Source organism: Natrix helvetica (assembly GCF_964273705.1).
Source record: "Natrix helvetica genome assembly, chromosome: 8".
NCBI lineage: Eukaryota > Metazoa > Chordata > Lepidosauria > Squamata > Natricidae > Natrix > Natrix helvetica.
The window spans coordinates 9,265,583-9,286,306 of NC_138559.1; the positions used below are offsets into that span (position 1 = coordinate 9,265,583).

General features: G+C 46.7%; 2 protein-coding genes across 2 annotated transcripts in view; one reads left to right on the forward strand and one right to left on the reverse strand.

Annotated features, from left to right (window-relative positions):
• NSD3 (nuclear receptor binding SET domain protein 3) overlaps positions 1-5,388 on the reverse strand; it is a gene marked incomplete at its 3' end in the record, with an annotated part of 129,422 nt that extends 124,034 nt beyond the window's left edge. Inside the window, exon 1 of the mRNA XM_081960728.1 lies at positions 5,146-5,388. The remainder of the gene's footprint in view (positions 1-5,145) is intronic.
• Positions 5,389-5,731: 343 nt separating this feature from the next.
• The window catches only part of LETM2 (leucine zipper and EF-hand containing transmembrane protein 2), a 30,897-nt gene continuing 15,904 nt past the window's right edge, over positions 5,732-20,724 (forward strand). Inside the window, exons 1-5 of the mRNA XM_081960796.1 lie at positions 5,732-5,777; positions 8,882-8,972; positions 13,068-13,503; positions 17,409-17,552; positions 19,461-19,598. Coding sequence (XP_081816922.1) covers positions 8,926-8,972; positions 13,068-13,503; positions 17,409-17,552; positions 19,461-19,598 — 765 coding nt within the window. The 5' untranslated portion in view covers positions 5,732-5,777; positions 8,882-8,925. The remainder of the gene's footprint in view (positions 5,778-8,881; positions 8,973-13,067; positions 13,504-17,408; positions 17,553-19,460; positions 19,599-20,724) is intronic.

Consider the following 20,724-nt stretch of genomic DNA (forward strand, 5'->3'; position numbering starts at 1 on the left):
CCCAGCTTCGGCCAACCGAGCAGTTCGAAAGCACGTAAAAATGCAAGTAGAAAAATAGGAACCAGGTAACAGCGTTCCGTGCACTTTTGGCATTGAGCCATGCCGGCCACATGACCACAGAGACGTCTTCGGACAGTGCTGGCTCTTCGGCTTTGAAACGGAGATGAGCACCGCCCCCTAGAGTCAGGAACATATGTGCGAGGGGAACCTTTCCCTTTTTCCAGGAGTATTAGAGCTGCAACTAATTCAAGGAAAATTTACACCTTTCACTTCTGAAAAATGGGTTAAGCAGCACCCTGCCTCTTCATTGCGACTGGAATCCTTTACGATCCATCCCGTAGATCAGGCAGGGCTCCCAAACTTGGCAAGTTTAAGACACGTGGACTTCAACTCCCAGAATCCCCCTGCCATAGACAAGTCAACCGCATTTTAGCCTGAGGTGAACCCAGCCAGCCCGTGCGGTTAGACTGTGGCCAGCAATCTTCTCAAAGCCAGGGACGTGCAGTCAGGGGAGGCAGGGGAGGCAGAGCCTCACCTTTCTTCATGAAATAATAGTATATAAAGGCACGAAACCGACTCATCCGGGAGCGCCGACAACATTTCTGCCTCTGCAGCTCCTGGCCGCAGCCGGCCGGAGGTAGCCAGAATGGCGCCGAGGCAGTCCAGCGGGTGAGCGACCGAGGATCAGGCTGCCTCGCTCGCTCTTTCGTCCGCCTGGAGCGCCTCGGCGTCGCTGTGGCTACATTCGTCCGGCCGCCCCCGGGAGCTGCGGAGGCAGAAATGTTGTCGGCGCTCCCGGATGACGAAGGCACGAAAGCGACAGGAGCGTGAAAGCGACAGGAGCGTGCGAAATCCAGCAGAAGGTTCTCGTCGTTCCCCAGTCACTTTCATGCCTTTGTCATCCAGTGACGCCGAGGCGCTCCGGGCGCCCGGGAGCTGCGGAGGCAGAAATGTTGTCGGCGCTTCCAGATGACGAAGACACAAAAGCGACTGGGGAATGACGAGAACCTTCCTGCCTCTGCTGGATTTCGCGAGCATATTGCAGTCGCGAGGAGTGCGCAAAGTCCAGCAGAGGCAGGAAGGTTCTTGTCGTTCCCCAGTCGCTTTCGAGGACTGCGGAGCACGAGCCGGCGGAGCGCGCTCAGGAAGGCGGGGAATGGGATCACGTGTGCTGGAGGCTGAGGCAGCCTGAGCCTCCAGCACACGTGGTCCCATTCCCCGCCTTCCTGATGACGTCACCAGCCTCACCAGCCATAAACCTCACTGCACGTCACTGCTCAAAACCTAATTCACCGAGTAAACTCCCATTTTGGTTAATCATAGGCAAATCTCTCCTGTCTGTCTCAGCCTTTCTCAGTTATCACTGCAATTATATCCTGATTGCAGAATCCAACTCTTTGCCCACATTCCTATTTTTGCAGGAATGGCATAACTTGGGAGACGGCATAGTGTAATGATGGCGAAGCATAGGCACACATACTGGACAGGGCACGCGTGCTGTCAGCAACTGGACTTCCGGCTTCCGGTGTGCACACTCCAGTTTTGGCACTTGGTGCCTAAAAGGTTTAACCATCACTGGCAGAGTGGAATACCTGATTGAATCTGTAGCTTGCAATCTGGGGCTAACAACAAACCCAGAGTTTGACTGACCTAGCTGGAAGGCGAGCTGCACACTCTAATTTTCTTTCCAAGATCTCCAAGGCAACTTACACTGTACCACGTCAAAGAAATGGGAGAATCACCGCGTCAAAGGGCATTATACTCCCCTCTAGAGACAAGACCGTGCCATCTCCCTTCCCTGTAAATGCCGAGCATTGTTTCAAGGCAAATTGCAAAATTGTGTTAACCTCTTGCAGCAAAAACAAATTAATAAAAGTGCGCAAGACAGAAGGGGGAAAAAAAAAACACCGATTCCCACAACATGTTTAACCTAGTCAGAGCTCTAATTCTAGCCAAAACTACATTCCTGGGTCAAAAACAGCCGTGTTAGCAATGGAAAGTCAGGAAATGATTGACAGTACTGGTGAAGCTTTTTTATAACAGGTGTCACCAACCTTTCGGACCTCAGGGACCATTAAATTCATAATTTTAAATCCCACAGACCACTAATATGATCTGCCTAATGACCGGCTGAATGGGCATGGCTAGGTGATCATGTGACTGGTTGGGCATGGCCAACTCAATGTAACTCACATTGAGGGGCACCTCGCCAACCTCTATCACCCCTCCCCTCCCAGTCACTCCTTGCCTGCCTGCCCAGGCTCCTTAGGGTCCCAACAGGAAGCAGTTGTTGGAGCTAAGCAGCCACCAGGAGAAAGAGTTGGCAAAACAGTTCAGTTCAAATTGGATCTGACCGAGAAGGAGGCTCAGCCGAAGCACCTCACTGAGGACTACGAGCATAGGCTTTCCAAGCAGAGGGAAGACCTGCAGGAGTGCAAGGCCAGGTATTGGCACCTGGAGACTCAGCGGGCTGAGATGGTCAGCCAGTTCCAGGCCATGATGCAGTCCCACTGGAACGAGGCCCTCCGGCTCTTAGCCACCTGTGACGCTTCCCTCCAGCCTTTGCCCAAAGCCACCCACCAAAAGGCCAAAGTAGACCCCAAGTCGGAATTTCTGCCCCCCTCCGACCCGCACAAAAAGACCCCAAAGGGGGAGACCCTCTGCAGTAACGCAAACGTTCATTGCACGTATCCGTCCTAGGGGCCGTAGTTTGAGGAGCCCTGATTTAGTGCAAAGAAAAAATGCAAATAATTTTTCCACGGACCACCAACATTTTCTCGTGGACCATCAGTGGTCCACAGATCACCAGTTGGTGACCGCTGCTTTATATCATTGTTTGTTTCTTTCTTACACTTTTATCACTGCCACAGTCAAAAAACTCTCAGCAGTGTGCAACACAACTGACAACAATCCAGAGCACACATGGCAGTGGTGGGTTCCTGCTGGATCGCACCGGATCGCGCGCGCTCCCTTTCAGCGCTCCACCTGGCTTGCGCGCTCCCTTTCAGCGCTCCACCTGGCCTCGCGCTCCCTTCCGGCGCTGAAACCGGAAGTACAGTCTTGCCCCGCCCCTGGCGAAGCAATGACGCCTGTCTGCGCTCCACCAGCTCGGCTGGGAACGGAGATGTTTCCTCAGCGGAGCGGAGACTTTTCAGGCGCTCCGCTCCGCTGAGGAAACATCTCCGTTCCCAGCCGAGCTGGTGGAGCGCAGACAGGCGTCATTGCTTCGCCAGGGCCGGGCAAAACTGTACTTCCGGTTTCAGCGCCGGAAGGGAGCACGAGGCCAGGTGGAGCGCTGAAAGGGAGCGCGCAAGCCAGGTGGAGCGCTGAAAGGGAGCGCGCAAGCCAGGTGGAGCGCTGAAAGGGAGCGCGCGAGCCAGGTGGAGCGCTGAAAGGGAGCGTGCGCGATCCGGTGCGATCCGGGAGGAACCCACCACTGACACATGGCCATTAGTAAAACCAACCACAGCCAGGAAAAAAAGCATCTGGAGGCACATACAAAGGAATCAATCTAACGGGAGCATCAATCTGCTAATTAAAAGAGTTTTTTCATCATTCTCTGGAAAGTAATTTGGGGCAAACTTTGCCTCTGCAGAGCACAGGGGACAGAAAGACAACGACTTCTCAGAAGCAACAACCACAACCAATTTTTCATACCCACGTGAGCCAGGATAATTCTAGTCAAGGAGGGCAATCTGGCAAATATCTCAGCTCCAAGACCACCTGCCCTGCTCCTATTAGCTAGTCTGGCAAACACCAACTGCCACCAAAATTTTCTCACAGACCACCAGTGGTCCACGAACCACCAGTTGGTGACCACTGCTATAGGACCTTCTCCTTGAGCAGTGGACTTGGATTAGGAGACCTCCAAAGTCCCTTCCAACTCTGTTATTCTGGTAAGGCCAGTTTGGATCAAAATCCAGGAGCAGTCCATTGGCCAAAGCAGAAGAAAAGATACTGAGGGGCAAGGCTGAGAGTGTTGGCGCTGCTTCTAGTAAGTAGAAATTTTAAAAAAATAAAATAGGGACACTCCATATTCCTCCGTTTTATCTTCTATCAACCTTGGCTCTATTCCTCCTAAAGTATGACTCCTAAACACAGTTGAATCTCTGTATCCCCCCCTTCCCTTTTTAAAGTTTTATTTATTTATTTATTTATTTATTTACAATTTTAAAAAAACATAAACACTTCATCTCTCCTTAAGCAGTGTGTCGTCTGGGTACAAATATTTCTGTGCTACATCATTCCACAAATAATATACATTGAACAATTAATTATACCACGTGTCACTTTTCATTTCCTTCATAACATACCTTCAAATAAAAATACAATAATAACATTAGCCTCATCATACTCATGTTACCAGTTGCCATTTTACTCTTATCTCTATCTTAATGTATTTGCTATTCTTCTTGTTGTCTTCTTCCTTTATTTCCAATTTCCCTTTTTTTATTCTCTAACCACAGGTAAAATGCTTCCCAGATCAGATAATAATCAGTTGAACCTCTATATCTCCTTGTTGGTTGGTTGGCCATTCTCTCTCAAGTACATCACTCAAGGAGGCCTGAACCGAGGCAATATTAATGAAAAGCTGTACAAATTTTGGAAATGGTGTAGAGTCTGTCTGCCTTTATTCTGCATTAGCATAATAGCTGCCAAGCTTAAAGCAGTCTTTTTTAAATGTTAAAAAAGGATTGTTGTATGAACATTTGATCGCCTTTTAGGAATAAAAACTAGAGAAACTGTCAAAAAAAAAAAGTACACCAGGCAAGGTTTTTTTAAAATAAAAAAAACCTTTTAACTTTGAGCATACTGGAACAAGCATAAACATAATGCATTTATCAAAAGCCAGTTATTTATTATTATTATTATTATTATTTATTATTATTATTATTATTATTATTAAAAGCCAGTCAAAAGGCAAAAAGTGTTGTTGGTGGCCCTTCAGCTTAAGTGACTACCCCACAACAGGTTGAATTGATGAGACCACAATAATCTCAGTCTGGCCAAAGGACAAGAAGAAACTTCTGCATTTTAATGTTGATGCTGGGTTGACTTGGGAGTTCAGTCTAAACTGAATTCCCATCTCTGGGACCTGCAGTTATTAACGGGTGGGGTGGGGGACATTGCAAAGCCGCTACTCACCTCTCTGTCGTTAGAACAGCCTCCAATCGGAAGGTGAAAGAGAGTTTTACTTGGCAAAAGTAAATTACCTTTTAAGAGCTGGGTGTATCTATAGGCATCCCCCTGCCTGCACCCAAGCCTCTGAAATTAGACTTAGTGCAATGCTAGTGCAGGCTTGAAAGCCTATGCATAACAAATACTTAGGTCTTAAAGGTGCACATAGGGTCGTTCGAGATAATATTTAATTTTTTTACTCCCACCCCCCCAAAAAAAGTCCTGCAAAAAAAGCCCCTCTCTCTATATATCAATGTAGCTTTCATTTAATAAAGCATTCAAGGACCGCCCCGCCCCTCTCCTGTCGCTCCAACTCGAATCCCCGCCCCCTTTCTCCTCCCCTGCGCTTTTATTGGCTACCAGCAAAAGCAGGGCGGCCCAATCGGCGCGTAGAGAGAAGGGCGGGGGGGGGAGGGAGAGAGAGAGAGAGAGAGAGAGAGAGCGCCTCTCGCCGGCTAGAGCGGCTTATCGGTTGCACTTCCGGAGAGCCGCGGGGGCTGACGGGAATCCCCGGCTTTCATCCTGGAAGCAGGAGGAGCCGTGGGGCCCGGTTGGCGGGGGTGGGGGAGGGGCGGGGGAAGCTGAGCTGAGGGCAGCAGGTGAGGACCCAAAAAAAGACAAAAAATCAAGCACATTTGCAATGTTTACAACGTGCATCTAAACAAGTAGGACGTAGATGCTGGGGTGCATGGATGGAGGTAGCTGGTGGACAGAGGTTACACCTGGTGGACAGGTTGCATAGACGGATGGGTTGCAAATGGGCACCGATGTTGGGGGTGGATGCAGGTGAGGGAGCGAGGGAGGAGGGAGAGGGGCTGGCCAGAGGTGAAGGGGACCCTCGGGGACTGGAGAAGGACCCTCTTGGGGAAGAAAGGGGAGGGGGAAGGTCCTCAGGGGGAGAGGGAGGGGATGACTGTCACTTTACAAGGGGTTGTAAGTAACGCACAGGAGCACTGCGGCTGGTAGATCCAAGCTTACCTTGGCTGATTCCATCTGGAAAAACAACAACAACAACAACAACAACAACATTATTTAAGGATGATCGTAGTCCGTATGGTGATGGGAGTTGTGGGGACTCCAGGCTAGGCTGGGAATTGGGTGGGTGGGACAGGAGGAGCCCACCCCAGAAGCCACCAAAGGCAAATAGGGGAGCAATTTAAAAAACCCAAAACAATATGGGTGGGTAGGTTTTTTCTTTGGAAATTGAGCTTGACCACTGGCAGTTGGGGGAACTACGTTTTGGGGTGCCAAGATTGAGTGAGCATGAGTGGTGGGGTTTTTTTTTTGCATTATTATTATTATACTTTATTCATTAAATTTATTTAATATTATTATTATTACTACTACATGAAACTCAGTCAGCTGAACATTTAAAAATGTATCAATTTTTATTTTTATTTATTTTTATTATTATTATTATTATTATTATTATTATTATTATTATTATTATTTGGTTAATCTTCACAGTCTTTGAGGCTGGTTGGTAGCTAAACAGCTGGAGTCCTAACCAAGGACCTAGGAACTGTTAAGGTGGTACTGTTATTATTATATACTTTATTCATTGAACATTAAACTCTGCCAACTGAACATTCAAAAATGCATCACAAATACTGGTACTGATGGTTGATATCGGTTGCTGCCAGCGTCCTAGATATCAACCAAATATCTTCTTAAAAGTATATGATGTTCCAAGTAGCACAGTTCTTTGCAGTTCCACTGGTGTTATTGCAGGAAGCTGCAATTTATTGATGTGTTTTGTAAAATTCTTGGACATGGTACCAAGTGCCCTGATGACAATGGGTATCACTGTTACCTGCTTGATGATGATGATGATGATGATTTTACACCCTTGGGACAGTGTTTACTCCTGGCAACTTGCCTGGACAGGTCCCTGCAGTTCTTTTTTAGCAAGAAGTCAGAAGTAGTTTGCCATTGCTGGTTCTTCCTAGGACCAGGGGAAGAGGGAGAGGGGGACTGGCCCAAGGTCATCACCCAGCTGGCTTTGTGTCTTAAGGTGGGGGATAATGCTCACAGCCTCTCAGTTTGTAGCCTAACTGCTACACCAAACCGACTCTCATATTATGTTGCTAATAAATATGCTTATAGTATTTTGCTAATAAATAAATAATAAATATTTCTGTAACTGCATTGTCCCCTATGCCATCCATCTGGTAAATCTGCAAGATTCATTTTTCTCGCCATGTACATGTATACATCTGAATTAGACTATGTTGTTTCTCTGTCATAATATATGTGGGTGTATGCTTTATTTATTATCTATTTATTTATTTATTTTATTTATCTGTCATGTTTATGTAGTGTATACCAGAGGTGATAAACCTTTGAGAACTGTATGCAATGAAATTTCATTTTAATGTATGTCAATTAGTGTACATTTGAAGCAGTGGAGGGTTCTGGATCCTGTTCCAACCGGTACGTTGGAACGGGCCCAGCGGCGTCCACATGGACGCGCGCATGCGTCTTAGTGCCTCCGTGAGCCTCCACAACACTCCAGCTGCTTAGCGGAGCATCGCACAGGTGCTGTAGGCGCCGTGTGCAGAAGCGCAGAAGACTTAAAAGACCGGTAAGGAGCTCGGGCAGGCGGGTGGGCCCTCCGGAGCACCCTACCGGAACGGTATCCGGTGCTCCGGGCATGCTCCAGTACGCCCGTACCGGGGCGTACCGCCTGCAACCCACCACTGATTTGAAGTGACAATAAAGTCTAAGTAAATAAGTGGTTACTTTACTTGCGTCCCAGTTCTATATATTTCATAATGAAGACTTGATCCATATAGCAGGACTCCATCGCTTGGAATCCAATTCTTCATGAATCTAATTCTATTATTAAACATTTCCCCTCACAGGGTCTGAGCTAATATAAAGGATATCCACACTTTTCAATATTGTAGCTAGATTTGTATTCCATTAATTATAGCATGTTGAATAAATCATCATTGGTTAAGGTTTTCTTTTACTAACCCAAAACTCAAACCACCATATACGTCTTAGTTGACAATACAGAAAAGGGCCTGTAGAATTTTATGCTGAAAAAAAGCAATTGTCCACTTTCTTATCTAGTAACAAGGGGAAATGGTGGTAATAAGAATATTAAAACTATGTGCTTAGAGTAATTACTTAAACAGCTTTTGGCTCATATACAAAACATCCATATTTCATTTTCTTTTGGGGTACTTAATTACAAGAATTTACTGAATGTTTACGTAATATATTTAGTAGTATGTAATTTTTGCCACACAAGCTTCAAGAATGAGGACTGGGAGTTTTTAATGATTTTATTATATTAATTTATTTGATTCTTTTTTATTAGTTTCATTGTTTTAAATGAGGTTTTATAGTATGTAAGCCTCCTTGAGTGGCCATGTGCAAATAGATGGCAGTATAAATTGAATAAATAAATAAATGTGACTGAGATAAAGAATACATTTTTGTTATACACTACATTGCCAAAAGTATTCGCTCACCCATCCACATAATCAGAAGCAGTTGTGAGCAAATACTTTTGGCAATATAGTGTATAATACATCTGAAATGAACCCTAATCCCATGTGTATGACTGAAGATTTATAATGGATAGAAGTTGTATTTACTAATACTTCCTAGATGACAGTACCTGTAGTGAAACATTTCAAAATCATTTCTTTATTTAACTGGCATATGTCTACATTTTTTACTGGTATATTAGATTTCATCCGACCACAGATGAAATAAATAGATCCCAGGCAAAGCATGGCTATCAACAGCTGTAACATATTCCTTGCAGCAGCTAGGACCAGGTAAGAAATGAAATCTTGGTATATATGAAATCATTATTTTAAATCTTTGAATGTCATCCCCAAAACAATATTGATGTTGTTAGTATAAATTTTCTATCATGAAGGAAGTTCATTGGTTTTTATTTTTTTTATAAAGAATTTTATTGGTTTTTGAACATTTATAGGGAAAGGTAAAAAGGGTTACAAAGAAAATTTTGGCAGCTCCCATGCTAGTGGTAGAAATCCCCCCCAATCTCACAATTTTTACGATGTTAAAAACAACGTATAAAAGATGAGCATAAACAGAATCTTGTTTTATCAGCCATATGTTCAATCATCTCTGTCTTTGCCACTTTCTAGTATATCAACAATTGTCATAGTATTTCAAATACATTTATTTTTGTGACCTGAGCCTTTTCAATATTGCTCCCTCCTCCCTGTCCCCAGTTGGAGGGGATATGAAGGAGGGGGGGGCTGTGGCTCCATTGGTTTTTATTTGATTACCAGCTTCAGTCAAAATGACATGGCCTTGTATTAAACATTCCGTAGACAGTGTAAAACAGTTGTATTGATTTCAGTTTAATAGGGAAAAAAAAGCAATATCGGGATTCTTTTTGTTCACCATTGGATGCACCAATTGCATTCACCTATGTAGTTTTTCTTTTTGTGAAATATAAAAAAATGGGATCTGGACTAAATAAACATAAGATCCTATGTTAGATGGTCTAGTTTGAATAATAATAAAAAATCCATAATTTCCTCAGTCATCCAGAGCTGAGAAATTATAACTCGTGTCCAGTTGCAAGCCTGGTAAATACAGTAGCTTATGACTGGGGTTACGAAATGCAGTCCTTAAACCTAGCATATCTCCCATGTAACCGACATCTGCTTAACTGCTTTGTTTTCCCTTCCCTTCCCCACCCCATTCCCCTACCGCCCAGTTTTCAATCCTACATCAGTTTAGCCGGGTAATTCTCAAGCTTAGTAACTTTTAAGATGGGATCAACTCCCTTGCTGGCTGTGGCATTCTGGGAATTGAAGCCCACACATCTTACAGTTGCCAAGGTTGGAAAACACTTCGATGCTTCTAATGATAGAAGCTGCAGGTCATAATGCCTTTGTGAATATAGGTAGCCCTCGACAAGTCTGTTTAGTGACCGTCAATCCTGAAGCTGAACTGACCGGAGCCATATTGGAGCTTCAGTGTTGCCACACAGGAGTTTAGAGAAAGGGAGGTGGGGTGTTCAGACCTAGGCTTCCCCAAAAAGCACAAGGCAGAGTCCTGGTCCTGACAAAACCCCTTTTATTAAATTAACGTGAATTCCTCTCATTCACATTCAGCCAAGGCCTGGCAAACAGTCTTTCAAAGGAATATTTATGACCACTGACCTTATCTATCTTGGAAAGCTGCCATGTTAATGTTTTCCAAACGCAGTGCTGTGCCAAGAAAACCGGGCACAGAGTTTCTGAGATTCACGGACAGATCTTCACGCTCCTGAAATGACTCTTAAACGAATTGTTTCCTGCAAAAAGCCCACTCCTCTTTTATTTCCTATGGGAGGGGCCAATCACCTTCCACCTGTGACTTTACTCTCAGGTCTACCCTGGTTTCTGAGTTGTTCTTTTCTTCTGGCAGCTCTGTGCATGTGCACACTGGGAACAGGCTCCAGCTGTTCCTCTGCCTCACTGCTGTCTAGCTCCAAAGGCACCTGATCACTGCCAGACAGCCTCGGCCTCGTCTCTGCCTCCAACACAGATCCCTCGTCCGAGCCTCCCCCAGCCTCCAGGACTGGCCCATGCTCTTCCCCAACTTCCTCACTGTCCGACTCTGCTGCCACCACAACAGGGGGATTAGAGATAGAGGGGTTTGCGTAGCCAAAACAAAATGCTTTCTCTTGAGAACCAAGGACATTCTCACACCTGGACTGGGGAAGGAGGAGTGAGGTCTCCAGATGACCAGACCATGTGACTGATTGTTTGGGGTTGTGGGAAAACTTTCTCTTTTAACTAGGTGAAAACCGCAGGAACTTTTAGAGTTGGTTTTCACCAGATATGTGCCAATATGACATTTGCAATAAAACAATCCTTTGAGGAATCTGCCTGCCTCGGAGTTTCGCTTGCTATGGATCTATTACTTGGACCCTGACAGACTGTTTGGCGTTACAACGGCACTGGCAAAAGTGACTTATGACCTTTTTTCACACTTAACAACCATTGCAGCATCCCCATGGCCATGTGATCAGACAACTTGGCAACTGACTCTTATTTATGACGGTTGCAGTGTCCCGGGGTCTCGTGATTTCCCCCTTTGCAACCATCTGTCATGCAAAGTCAACGGGGCAGCCAGTTTCACTTAACAACCATATTACTCACTTAACAACTGCAGTGATTCATTTAAGAACTGTGGCAAGAAAGATTGTAAAATGGGACAAAGCTCGCTTAACAAATGTTTTGCTTAGTGACAGAAACTTTGGGCTTCGTTGCAGTCGTATGTCGAGGACTACCTATAAAATCTTAGTCTTAGTCTTTGGCGGCATTACTAGACCGCTCTGGATTTCAAACATCAGGGCTCCTGATCAACGCCTTGCGAGATGAATCTCTTACGAGCCATAACCCAAATCTTTGGTTACAGCAATGATTTAGACCAGGGGTGTCAAACTCAAGGCCCGTGGGCTAGATCTGGCCCATGGGCCACCCTGGAAACAGCGAAGGACCAGTCCACGGTGTCTTTCCCAGCGAAAACGGGCTCCCAATCTCCATTTTCAGCTGGGACAGCCTCTTGCAATCCTCTGCCAGCGAAAACGGAGGTCGGGAGGGCCACATGCCTCACTGGCAGAGGGTTGCAGGAGGCTGTCCCAGCCAAAAACGGAGCTCGAGAGCCTGTTTTCTCTGGCAGAGACACCGCGGGCCACCACAGGCACCCCTGACACTAGTGACGTCAAGCTGGCCACGCCCCGCTCCCGAGCTCAAATACAACCCTGATGTGGCCCTCCATGAAATCGAGTCTGAACAAATGTTCCCTCTAAGGTGCACGGCTGCGCAGCCATGCACGTGGCAAGAAAACACCGCACAGCAGTTTTCAACTGCTGCGCAGTGATTTCTACTGCCACAGGCTCTGGAAGCTGGGGAGATCCTTTGCAGGCAGCTAGAACGGGCTGCCCGCAAAGGACTTCCCTGGACTTGCTTTGAGGAGCACGGAGCGACTGAGGGTAGTTGTGAAGCCCCAAAGCCCCCGCCGCCACCGGAAGAACTGCTGCCACCTCCTCCTCCTCTAACAGCACTGTCGGATTTGGCGCCCGGCGCTGCGGCTGAATTGAAGCCGGCAAAGCTCCAGCCGTCATCCCCGCGCGTGGCAGTGGCGCCTCCCCTCCGCTCGGAGCACCTGAGCTCAGCGCCGCGTTACCCCTGACCCCTCCTCCTTCGCCGTGCTTTTGAGGAGCCATGAGGCTGCAGGAGCCAGTAGGAAGGCGGGGGGGGGGGAAGCAGGGGGGGAAAAAGCCTCATGGCTCCTCAAAAGCACGGTGGAGGAGGAGGGGGCAGGGGTAACGCGGCGCTGAGCTCAGGTGCAAACGTGGTGGTGCTGTTGGAGGAGGAGGTAGCAGCTCGTCGGCATCTTCAACAGCAGCCCTGCCCCCAGTGAAAAAAGCCGAAGATGGAGCAGATCCACGCAGATGACGTCGCTGCAACATGACTGGTGGAGGAATTCTGGGAGTTAAAGTCCACAAGTCTTAAAAGCTGTCAAGTTTGAACACCCCTGGGGCTTTTTTTTCTAAAGGGTTAGGGGTGCAAAGGTCTTGTAACTTGACAGCTTTAAGACGTGTGCTTCAAATGCCAGAGTTTCTGAGCCAACATTTTGGTTGCTAAGCAGGAGCATTGTTAAGTGATACTGATATTATATAACACTTTGAATTAAGCGGGTACCTTGAAGAAACGTAACTTTGAGTTTCAAATAATACTGATTTCGTTGTTGTCTTAGGTGACATCTGTGAAAAAAATTCAGGTGCTCAGGCATGAAAATGTGCCGCTCAAACACTATACTTTTCTGCTCACATTGAAAAAAAATTAGAGGGAACATTGGTCTGAACCCCCCCTTGATTTAGACTCTTTCTCTTCCAGAGGCTCATGCCTGCTCGTACACTCCTGTTGCTCCCTGTTCTCCTCGTCAGCTGCCCTGGCTCAACTGTTGGATTCCCACCACAATGGAACGTTCCCGAAGGACTCCGAAAGCCACCAGCTCCTCTCCAGTTCACCGCAGGGCAGCGCTTGGCCTCACTTGCCCATCGGACCGATGCGGCTGCTTCGCACGTCAGCTTATTGGCATCAGGACAAACCTCGCCCTGAGCCAAGTACTGTAAAAACCGACCCCACTCCAGCTGGCCTTCCAGACAAAGCCGCAGGGACTGCCAGGCGGTCTCTCTGGCAGAGGATTGTAGACGAACTGAGACATTATTACAATGGATTCCACTTGCTTTGGATTGACACGAAAGTCGCTGCTCGGATGGTCTGGAGACTGTTGCACGGGCAAATCCTCACCAGGCGGGAGAGACGAAGGGTGAGCATTGGCTGGCTTTGGGGGCGCAGCCAGCAAACTAGCCCCCTGCCCGTGGCTGATTGCTTCCTCTTGAATGGACGGCATTCAGCAGCGGATCCTTAATTCGCTGGACGAAGCAAAACAAATCTGACATAAGGTGACTTAATCCCTCAGTCGATCAATGGGCTGAATAAGGGAGAGGCAGGCATTTTGCTTTGGCTGTTTCTACATTCTTGTTCATTTCCCCCCATAACCACAGTGGCCCAGTGGTTAGAGTGCAATCCTGCAGGCTACTTCTGCTGCCTGCCGGCTGCCTGCAATTTGGCAGTTCAAATCTCACCAGGCTCAAGGTTGATTCAGCCTTCCGTCCTTCCAAGGTGGGTAAAATGAGGACCCAGATTGTTGGGGGCAAGAGGCTGGCTCTGTAAACTGCTTAGAGAGGGCTGTAAAGTGCTATTGCTAAGTGGGAAGGAAGGAAGGAAGGAAGGAAGGAAGGAAGGAAGGAAGGAAGGAAGGAAGGAAGGAAACGTCTGCTGACTGCCGGCTGCCTGCCGTTTGGCAGTTCGAATCTCACCAGGCTCAAGGTTGACTCAGCCTTCCGTCCTTCCGAGGTGGGTAAAATGAGGACCCAGATTGTTGGGGGCAAGAGGCTGACTCTGTAAACCAATTAGAGAGGGCTGTAAAGTGCTATTGCTATGTGGAAAGGAAGGAAGGAAGGAAGGAAAGAAGGAAGGAAGGAAGGAAGGAAGGAAGGAAGGAAGGAAGGAAGGAAGGAAGGAAGGAAGGAAACGTCTGCTGCCTGCTGGCTGCCTGCAGTTTGGCAGTTCGAATCTCACCAGGCTCAAGTTTGACTCAGCCTTCCGTCCTTCCGAGGTGGGTAAAATGAGGACCCAGATTGTTGGGGGACGATATGCTGACTCTGTAAACCACTTAGGGCTGTAAAGCATCCTGAAGCAGTATATAAGTCCTAAGTGCTATTGCTATGAGAGCAATTGCTGGATTAGAGCATCAGGCCCGGAAGACGGTTTCCCCTAAAATTTCCCCTGGGATTCTGGAGCAAAGTTACAGGTTGCTTCTCAACCTGAATGCTGATTCCTTGGTGCTGTACCAGCAGTCCTCAAATTGCAGTCAAAGTTATAATGGACACCCCTCCCCCCCCCCCAAAGAAAAGCTACTGACAATCTGGTTTTGAAGTTCTGATGTCATCTCCACTTCCAGTCACTTCACCACATTTTGGCTATTTGGCAATTCATATTTACAACTAATTGCATTGGCCTGCAGTCATGTGACTGCAATTTATGATGGTTTTTGCTGGAAATTGACATTTATTTCTGGTCTCAGGCCAAACTCACTCCATAGAGGACAGGGAGTTCACTTACTGACTGTGTTCGCTTAATGACTGCTGTGAAAAAGATCATAAAATCAGGTCCAGTTGCATGGCATCTTGCTTTATAGCTTTCAACGACTTACAACCATACTTGCCAAACTCAATTATGGTCGTATCTCAAGGACTACCAGTGTTTTCTAGCTGTGAATTTTAAATCCTTACTTGTTGATAATTCAGGTGTCCGCTTTATATGTGACTTGCTGCATGGTATAAGAGAGTGTGTGTCTCTGTGATAAGCTTTCAAATGTTTCAAGATCCAATCTGGGTCGGTCATCGGCACCACAGGTTTAGCGTTCCGGGCTTTCAGACTCATGCTGGAGCCCATCTTCAGGAACTTCTCTCTAGCGGAACGTGTGTTTTGGGCTATTCTATGCATAGTATTGATGTGCCTCCTTTGTTGCGTGCAGTTGTGTGATGTCGGTCGACAGGAGTGCTGATTTACCACCAGCTTATGAGGTACTTAGGAACTTAGGACTTGGCAGCAAACAACAGCAAACAACTTAATAACCTGCCATCAACACCCCTAGATAAAGGTTCCCCTCGCACATTTGTGTTAGTCATTCCTGACTCTAGGGGGCGGTGCTCATCTCCGTTTCAAAGCCGAAGAGCCAGCGCTGTCCGAAGACGTCTCCGTGGTCATGTGGCCGGCATGACTAAACACCAAAGGCGCATGGAACGCTGTTACCTTCCCACCAAAGGTGGTTCCTATTTTTCTACTTGCATTTTTAACCTGCTTTCGAACTGCTAGGTTGGCAGAAGCTGGGACAAGTAACGGGAGCTCATTACGTTACATGGCGGTAGGGATTCGAACCGCCGACCTTTCTGATCAACAAGCTCAGCATCTTAGCCATTGAGCCACCACGTCCCTTGAGCCACTGTGTTACCAACACCCCTATCAACAAATAAAAAGCCACACACAACCAGGCACCACATAAATACTACGCATCGAATAACCCAAAACAAGCACTCCGCTAGAGAGGCGTTCCCAGAGGATAGGCTCCAGCACGAGTCCGAAAGCTCGGAGAATGAAACCCCTGGCCCCCGGTAACGGACCCAGGTTGGATCCTGCAACATTGCCCTGGGACACACGTATATTTGCCTTCCCCCCCAAAGGTTCGGTTGCACATAATGGTAAGACCTGCACCCTGAACCCACCTTCTCATACAAAGCAGAAAAGTTGTTGGATAAAACGGTTTTGACTTATTCCTTAAAAACAAGCAGGGATGCGGCCAACATTTCTGCATATGAAATGTTGGCACCCTGAAATTAATTTGACAAAGTGCTTTCTTGGAGCAAGGCTTCTCCCTGGTCTTTTTAGTGGAAAGGAGAGAGATTCAGGGAGGGTCATAAGCCATTATTTGGTTTACTCAGTTATGGTGTCAGCCTTCCAAATATCACCCAGAATTAAATCAGAGTCCAAGGCAGAGCTATCCTCAAAGTTCCAATTTAACAAGACAGACTTGTTGGCACAAACTGTGGAATCCCAAATCTAAAAGCTTCCCTGGGGATTCCACCCAGTTGAAAGTTCATGATCTTGCCCCCACACCCATAATTCCATCACATGGTCCAATCTTCCACTGCCACGCTGGCATTACCACCCATCTAGTTCCAGTCAGGTGCAGAGACAAAGGATGACCATGGGCTTCTAGAAAGGAATGTTTTATTTTGACAACAACACATTCTACAATTCTACTCCTTACTATTCCCCCTCCCAATTACCCCACTAATAAAACAGCATAGTAAAGAAAGAGAGAGAGTGGCAGGCCAAAGATCCTAAAAGGAATATGACTGCAGGCCTGACATTTGTGTATGTCTCGGTATATGTCTCTGTTATATGTTTGTTTTCTCCACATATTTATTTCATATGTTTCATTGTACGCCGCCCCGAGTCCTTCGGGAGAGGGTGCGGCTAAGAAATAAATATTTATTTATTATTTATTTATTTATTTGGTTTGAGTAATGTTCCATGATTCCAGTATCGGGGCTTATTGAAACATGTTTACGATTACCCATGCCTTAGGGCAGCGATGGTTAACCTTTTTGGTGCTGAGTGCCCAAGGTGCATGCAAAAAACACGCGGGTGTGTCCCAAGCACTCCCTCCGCGCATGCACCCTGCACCCCGCCCCCCGTTTTGGCTTCCAGGTTGGTGCAGGAGGTTTATCAGGCCCAAAATGAGGTGCGGGAGGTGGGGGCTCGCGATCTCTGCAGTTTCTCCCCAGCATGCCTGGGCTTTCTCCTCCATTCCTGCCACAGAAGATGCACCTGCGGAGGGTGGAACCTGCGGAGATCGGGGAAGGCACGGGCAGCAGGAATGCAGGAGAAAACTAGAGCACGCTGGGGGGAAACTATGGAGATTGGGGAAGACCCCCGTGCATGCGCGGCAGAGATCCGAAGACCAGCTGGCTGACAGGAGGCGCGCATGCACAGTGGAGCTGGGCTGGGGCGACGGCGGAAATGCCCGCAGAGAGGGCTCTGTGTGCCGCCTATGGGCAATGTATGAACAGCTTCATGTTTTGGCTTGTGTTTCTTTTTCTGCAGCTGATGAGAACATCAGCGGATCTTTTCCGTCTCGTTCCTTTCTTGGTGTTCATCATCGTACCTTTCATGGAATTCCTGTTACCTGTATTTCTTAAACTCTTTCCCGAGATGTTGCCTTCGACCTTTGAAACGGAATCAAAAAAGGTCAGTTTGTCAATATTTTGGGGGAAAAAACCCCAAACCTCAATCTTTGTGTCGAAGCTGTGACATGATGCCTATGTCTTAGGAATCCTTTGCCTCCAGCACAATATAAATCTACCCGGGTAGAAAATTTAATCTCCGCAAGAAGTGGAGGAGGACAAGAACCTAGGATGATATTTGTTCAAACCCTCACCGAGATACAAAGCTCTTGAATAAGTTTGATGGAAATTTTCTCCTGCTCAGATGGAGAGGATACAAGGCACATCATAATGCCCCCTCCCCCAGGCAGCAGGGCGGAAGCGTGAAATGAAAGGACTAATAGAAGAGGCGTTATGGGCTGGCACGGTCAAGAGAGTAGCATACAGCAGAATGATCTTGCTGTGCCATTTGTAAAGATTTGCCTGAGACATTCTTCTCTCTTCTCATTTTTCCTACTTACTTTCTCCTATTGGTATCTTCTGAGTTACCACTTGTTTATGATTTACGAGGGGCTGCCACAAAGAAGAGGGGGTAGGGAGGGGGTCAACCTGTTCTCCAAAGCGTCCAGAGGGCAGGACAAGAAATAATGGATGGAAACTAATCAAAGAGAGAAGCAATTTGGGCAATCAAAGAGAGAAGCAACCCGGAATTAAGGAGAAACTTCCTAACAGGGAGGACAATTAACCAGTGGAAGAGTTTGGCCTCCAGAAATTGTGGGCGTACCATCACTGGAGGTTTTTAAGAAGAGACTGGACAGTCACTTACCTGAAATAGCACCCAATTTTGTTGTATTTATTTTGTACAATGACAAGGGTTATAACTATACTAAATGGTATAGGGTCTCCTGCTTGAACAGAGGGCTGGACTAGAAGACCTCCAAGGTCCCTTCCAGCTCATTCCATTCCATATTCATTCTGTTCTGTTCTAGTCTATTCTGATTTATGATCTATGACTTACCACTTGTGTAAATGTTGTTGGTATGTATACTGAGAGCTTATGCATGGGAGACGAATTCCTTGTGTGTCCAATCACACTTGGCCAATAAAAAATTCTCTTTTCTATTCTCTCTTCCTATCCTATTCTAAAATCCCAGAGATAATTGAGAATTAGAATGTACCCCAATGGCATATGCTGAACCCTCCAGGAGAGCTAGGAAGTATATGACAACACTGGCATATGCAGGTAGTCCTCAACTTACAACCAATTCCTTTCGTGACCATTCAAAGTTACAACAGCACTGGACAAAGTGGCTTATGGCTGTTTTTCACGCTTACAACTGTCGCAGCCTCCCTGTAGCCACGTAATCAAAATGGATACGCTTGGCAACTGGCATGTACTTATGACGGTTTCGGTGTCTCCAGGGGCGATGGGATCCCCTTTTGCAAACGTCTGACAAGCCAAGTCAACGGAGAAGCGCAATTTGCTTAACAACCGTGTTGCCAATCTCACAACTGCAGAGATTCCCTCGACAACTGGCAAGAAAGGTTTGTAAAATGGGGCAGAAGTCCCTTAACTGTCTTGCTTAGCAACGGAAATTTTGGTTGTAAGTTGAGGACTACTTCCACTGTTGCAAAGAGGACTCGAAAGAGTTTTAAATGCCTTTAAAGCTTTTGGGAAGGGGGTAATATAAAAATACACATCGCCTTGAAGCTCTACTGTTTGCGTCTGTCCATGGATGGGTTTGAAGTGCAGAATAGGTAGCAGTATATTTTAAAAAGCCATTGTTGGCTCTTCGGCTCTTCCTTTATCTTTTTTGATACTTTTTTTTTCTCTCTCTCCCTTTAGATTATCCTTCCCCCCCCCCCCTTCATTCCCAGTGAAGTGGTCCAGTGAAAAGAAAATAGAGCTTTCTTTTTGCCAAGAACGGCAAAGTAGAGCTCGTTTGCTCTGTGAGAGAATCCCTTAACCTTTCTCATTATTCTTTGCACCAAGGAAGAAAAGCAGAGGAAGAAGCTGAGTGCGAAGTTGGAGCTAGCCAAATTCTTGCAGGAGACAATCACAGAGTTAGCCCGAAGAAACAAAGCCAGCACAGGGACAGCTACCCAGCTGTTCTCTTCCTATGTTCAGAAGGTAAGCGTCCCTCAGTGCATAGAAAAGCTGGAGTCCTGGAGCTTTATGCTTCCTTGAAAAATGGTTGATAAGCTTCAAACGTCTCTCATAACATGGAACTGTTTACCGTATTTTTCATATAAGATGCACCTTCTCCCCCCCCCCCCCCATAGCGTGAAAATCTGGGTGTGTCTTATACACTGAATACAACATTTTTGGCCTCCCAAAACCCTGTCCCATGCATCCCGTTTTTCGCAAAAATGTATGCGCAGAGGGCTTGGGAGGCCTGCAGAGTGATCCTGGGGGCTGGGGCGGGCAAAAACGAGCTAAAAATGGGCCCGTTTATCACAAAATTGGAGCTGTTTTTGCCCTCCCAAGTCTTCAGAAGCACTCTGCCGGCCTTCCAAAGTCTCTGCACACACCTTTTCTTGCAAAAAATATGAAATATTAAAGACTGCCAAATATGTATCATTAAAATCAGTGGCAGACAAGAAACATTTTGCTTGCTATATTGAGGTAAAAAAGGTTGTACCCAACTTTTCTTTCTGTGAGGGAAAAGTCTTTAATTTGGGCCCCCTTATTATTATAAAGAAAACTAGCGATGGGTTTGGGGAGACCTAATTCAGGAGTGAAAGGGACATGGTGGCTCAGTGGCTACGACGCTGAGCTTGTCGATCAGAAAGGTCGGCGGTTCGAATCCCTAGCGCCACGTAAACGGAGTGAGTTCCTGTTACTTGTCCCAGCTTCTGCTGACCTAGCATATCTCAAACATATGTGGGAGCTCTGTGGAGGCTGATGTGGGTAGTTAAAATGGATGTGGCCTGCTGCCAGCTGGCCCACATCACAGTGCTCTTGGCTTCTATTGGCAAGCAAATTTGCTGGTGGGGTGGGGGGGTTATATAGTTAAGGAACGGCTCAAATTGGGAGACAGGAGAGGAACAGGCTGGTTGAGAAACCCAGAAATGTAAACGCTGAAGAAAGTGAGATAGAAGTTTTGGGATTGTCATTGACGGGTGTTTGATTTGGGGGGTAACGCAAGTCCAAAAACCTATCCTAGAAGATATATGAGCCAGGATCAGATCCCTATCAGGGACGTGGTGGCTCAGTGGATAAGACGCTGAGCTTGTCTATCAGAAAGTTCGGCGGA